Below are 4805 nucleotides of genomic sequence, written 5' to 3'. Positions count from 1 at the left end.
GAACTCTGATAATCAATGGAAAATTTTTAATAGTAGCAATAATTTATTGATCGGAAGAAATGCATTGACTATCGAATATTCGTAAATTTTATGGAACTATTTTCAAGAAAAAAAAGATTCAGTTCTATCACAGATAGTGTGATATTCAAATTTCTTGAACGCTCGGTTTAATGTCCCATTTTCAAAAGTGATAAAATTCAATATTACCGCCTGAAATCACAAGAGTGAGAAAGTTGCGCTTAGTTGCTTGAAAGTGGCGATGATCTTTGTACGTGTGATAAATTGATAGGCAGATAACAGTGAACATCAGAGATGTAATTATTTTGGCCGTATCACCTGTTGATAGAAAAAAATTTCGTTGTTATTTCTAATGTACGAAATAATAAAAGTGATCAAATAAAGTGTTCCCACCCACCTGCTGCGTTTCTTCCAAGCACCCAACATTTAAACAGATTTCTCATTTCAGTGGAATAAAGCCAATTATCAGAGAGCATGAGCATCAACTTTCAGAGTCGCTACCTCGAGTGTTTGAGATTCTAACCTCAAAAATTCGTATGAACTACATCGCCGCTAGAAACAGAGTTTGACAGCTGAAACTCGGAGTGGCCAGCCGGCCCGAGGAGCCGATAAAACTCGCGAATGCGTATTGTATGAATAGTTTCAAGAGATTGTCCCGGTACACACAAACGCGCGCGCGCGCACGCAGTATCATTTAAAATGATGACTGATATTGAATAAAATTGTCCAATCAAGTTTTGGGTGATTCAACAACGGAAAGAAATATTTTCATTTGGACTGTGTCAACTACGAAGTCTCCTGCTGCCAAAACCATTCATCGTGCTTTCATGGTAAATTCTTGGCGCGCGATATTTATCACCACATCAGAATTGAAAATGAAACTTGCTGACGCAGTTTTACTTTGTATCAGTTATCATCTCCGTAGTCGCAAGGCAACAAAAGTACAGATTCATTTCTCATGAGTTTTATATTGTGATATCGATTATTTTCCGTATGAATGCTTCGAAAATTTTTTTCAGCTTTTATTGCATGTTTTTAAACATTTTTTTACGACATTTTGTATAAAAAAAAATACAAAATGTATCAAAATGGGTGAAAAATTATATAAAATTATAAAAAGAGAACACTTAATTTTAATATTATAATATTAATAATAATAATAACCCGCAACTTAAATTCAAGGCTTTATACCTCATGAAACAAAGGAAACTAAGTTAAATTATTACGTAAATATAATTACATTTAGATGCGGGATTTTTTTCACTTTTTTTTTGCGAGTTTTATTTTGTCACAAGCATGCATATTCGCCAATGAATGTCTTTGCAATCTTCTGGAGGCAGGTGACTCTCCGAATCGGGCCTTTGCCTCCATCAATAGGTCAACCTGATTTCTACGTTTCCTTTTTTTTGTCGGTAAAGGAACTAGGGCCGGACCCTCTGTTGGAGGATTGACAGGTTCGGCAGCTGCCGAAACCTCCGGGGGATTATCCAAAGGTCTATCATTTACTGCTTGCGCCGGGCCCTCTGCTGGGCGATCGACAATTTCAGCAGCTCCGCCGAAGGATGCGAGGGGTTCACGATTTGCTCCGAGAGTGTTGAGCAAAAAAAACCCAATGTTTGTAGACATTGTGACGTGGTATTTCGTACCTATCACCTATCCTAATTGTATCTCAATCTCTTCAGTTGTTTGCTTGTTGATAAGATTTATCGCTTCTTGACCAATATATTCGATACTGAATAATAAATTTTCTCGGGAACTTGGACAGAATTGATCAGATTCAATTTATCAAAATTTGCAACGTTTCGTTGGTTTTAATTATTTTCCAACTTCATCAGGCAAGCTGTAACAGATGTACATAAACTTTAAAATTAAGTTGCATAAAACAATAGACATGATACATGTAAGTTACAAATTCAGAAATAATAAACTAAACAAAATTGCAAAATATTTACTTTTGAGGTTGAATCATCGTTAAAATCCTCTGGTCCATGACATCAAGTCAAAATTATGTTTAAATAAGACTAGACAGATATATACATTTTTGTTTTTTTAATAAGGTGGACTACATTTACACCGTCTGTTTAGATGATCACCCGTTTGGAAGAGAAGTTAGTCACGTATTGTTGAGTACTAGAACCAAGCTACTAAATCTAGAAATCAAGATTACCTTGTGGAAGATTGATAATTTACTACGTACGATAGATAACCTCAAAAGAAACGTGGAGTCCCGTTTTCCATTAGTTTTAAGGATGCAAACTTTGAACAAGCTCCATAATTACTACGAGAGCAATTTTAAGAAAATAAAAAAACAAAACATCAAAAAGTTTGGGAAGCTACAAGACAAGATGACTGACAATGTAGAACAAAAAGTTGGAAACAGAATTTATAATTTCACTGATACAGTTTTACCATCAGAAGTCCAGAAGATCTTAGAGTTAGACTTTAACTATGGACTACCAACAACGAATATCAATCAACCGGTCGTTACAATTATTAAGGATCTGGAGGGATGTATCGACAAAGTGAAAGATGACGAGTTATCCAACGAGGGTTTGACGGAAGTGAGAAATAATCTGAGAGCAAGAGGTGTAAATATTGTGACAAATCACATTAAATATCAGCGTAGAAGCAACAGCAATCACAAGAAAAACTTCAACCTAGTTAAAAATATCAAAGTCACAAGAAATTTCTTTAAACAACATGAAGATCTCTTAGTAATGCGCTCAGATAAAGGTAATTCAACAGTGGTCATGTACAAAGAAGAATACCTCACAGAAATGAATAAGTTGGTTGGCGACCGTAAAACATATGAAAAGATCAAAAGAGATCCTACGTCAAAGCTACAAAACATAAGCAACCGCTTAATAAAGAAGCTTGTAGATATTGGTATCCTTGACAACATCCAAGGTAGGCTAATGCGAACTTACAGTGCATTGGCACCAAGAATCTATGGCTCAAGGAAAACCCACAAACCTGGGTGTAAACTTAGACCAGTGGTCAGTAGCATAGGATCACCAGGTTATGAGATCGCCAATTTTGTTCACAAGAGTCTGCTACCGTTCGTAATGAGTCTGAAATATAATGTGACAGACTCATTTCATTTTTTAGACCAAATCAAACTGAAAAAGGTAAACGAAGACCATGTTTTAATATCACTGGACGTAGTATCTCTTTTTACCAATGTTCATAACAGTTTAATAAGGAAAATCATCATTGAGCGGTGGGATGAAATCCAGAAATTTGTGCAATTGGACCAGACTACTCTACTAGAGCTTATTGATTTTTGTTACGACTCGGGATATTTCGTGTTTGATGGCAATTTTTACCTTCAGAAGGAAGGATGTGCTATGGGGAGTCCAGCAAGTCCTTCAATTGCCATCATTGCAGTAGATTATGTTGTTTCAATGGCGTTGACTCACCTTGACTTTGAAATTCCGATTATTAAGTCGTATGTTGATGATCTCTTCGCAGTAGTTCCAAAGGATAAAGTAGACAGCATCTTAGATGTGTTTAATAGTGTTGACAAGGACATCCAGTTTACCTTGGAAGTTGAGAATAACGGGAAGTTGCCTTTTTTGGACATACTAATAGAAAGATCAGAAGATGGTGATCTTATAACTTCTTGGTTCAAGAAACCGTACAGCTCAGGAAGAATTTTGAATTTTAATTCCAATCATCCATTGAGCCAGAAATTGGGGGTTGCAAAAGGGTTTTTGAACAGAGCCATGCGCTTGAGTCATGTGAACAAGACCAAGGAAAGTATTCGCATGGTTAGAAGATTACTGTCATCTAACAATTATCCAAACAAGGTCATCAGCAAGTGTGAGAAAATTGTGTCCGAGAGGATTAAAAACAACATCAGGAGCAACAATGTCAACAGGAATTGGTCGTTTAGCAGATTTCCCTACATAAAAGGCTTGTCACCAAGACTGGGATCTTTATTCAGGCACACCAACTGCAAGTTGGTATTCTATAATGTATTCAAGGTTAAGGATCTATTTTCCCGGCTAAAAGACAAAGTGGAGAAAGAAGATAGATCTGGCCTAGTATACAGGATTCCGTGCTCGTGTGGGAAATGGTACGTTGGACAGACCAGGCAAAAATTAAAAGCCAGAGTGAGACAACACAAACTTGACTGCAGACCTGAGAAGTCCATAAAAAACAACAAAACAGCATTAGCGGAACATCACTTTGTTGAAGATGGTCATAACTTTCAGTTCGATGATGTGGAGATTTTAGATCTGGAGAAAAATTACATGAAGAGAAACCTAAGTGAAATGATTTTTATTAAGGCGATGAATTGTGTCAATTTTAGATCCGACACGCAAAATCTCAGTACAATTTACAGTGACCTGATAAATGATGTTAAGGATTTAGTGAAGTCATAGTAATTATTTTTATTTTACTTAGAGGTTGAACTTTCGCGCACAATACGAACAGTACTAGTCATGGACAACAGAGTCATGTTGACAATACAGATAATGCGACCTCCACACGTACCATCACACTGTGTGAGAGTAGTACAGTCTGTGATTTAAGAGTCACTACGTTTGACATGTGTATTTGTCCATCATTATATTTGTCCATTTTATTTTATTTAAATTGACTTATTGGCACAATGAATTTATAATTTTATTAAAAAAACAAAAATGTATATATCTGTCTAGTCTTATTTAAACATAATTTTGACTTGATGTTATGGACCAGAGGATTTTAACGATGATTTAACCTCAAAAGTAAATATTTTGCAATTTTGTTTAGTTTATTATTTCTGAATTTGTAACTTA

General features: G+C 35.7%; 1 protein-coding gene across 1 annotated transcript; it reads left to right on the top strand.

Moving 5' to 3' along the window:
* Positions 1 to 2267: 2267 nt before the first annotated feature.
* On the top strand, positions 2268 to 4406 carry LOC124296945 (uncharacterized). Its single transcript, XM_046747416.1, has one exon. It carries the CDS (start codon positions 2268 to 2270, stop codon positions 4404 to 4406), a length of 2139 nt encoding a protein of 712 aa, XP_046603372.1.
* Positions 4407 to 4805: the final 399 nt, after the last annotated feature.

This window comes from Neodiprion virginianus, chromosome 2 (genome assembly GCF_021901495.1).
Source record: "Neodiprion virginianus isolate iyNeoVirg1 chromosome 2, iyNeoVirg1.1, whole genome shotgun sequence".
NCBI lineage: Eukaryota > Metazoa > Arthropoda > Insecta > Hymenoptera > Diprionidae > Neodiprion > Neodiprion virginianus.
This window is presented reverse-complemented; position numbering and strand designations above follow the sequence as displayed.

What these genes read in the sequence shown, in the direction of transcription:
- LOC124296945 (XM_046747416.1), top strand. Translation starts at nt 2,268, where the DNA reads ATGCAAACTTTGAACAAGCTCCATAATTACTACGAGAGCAATTTTAAG.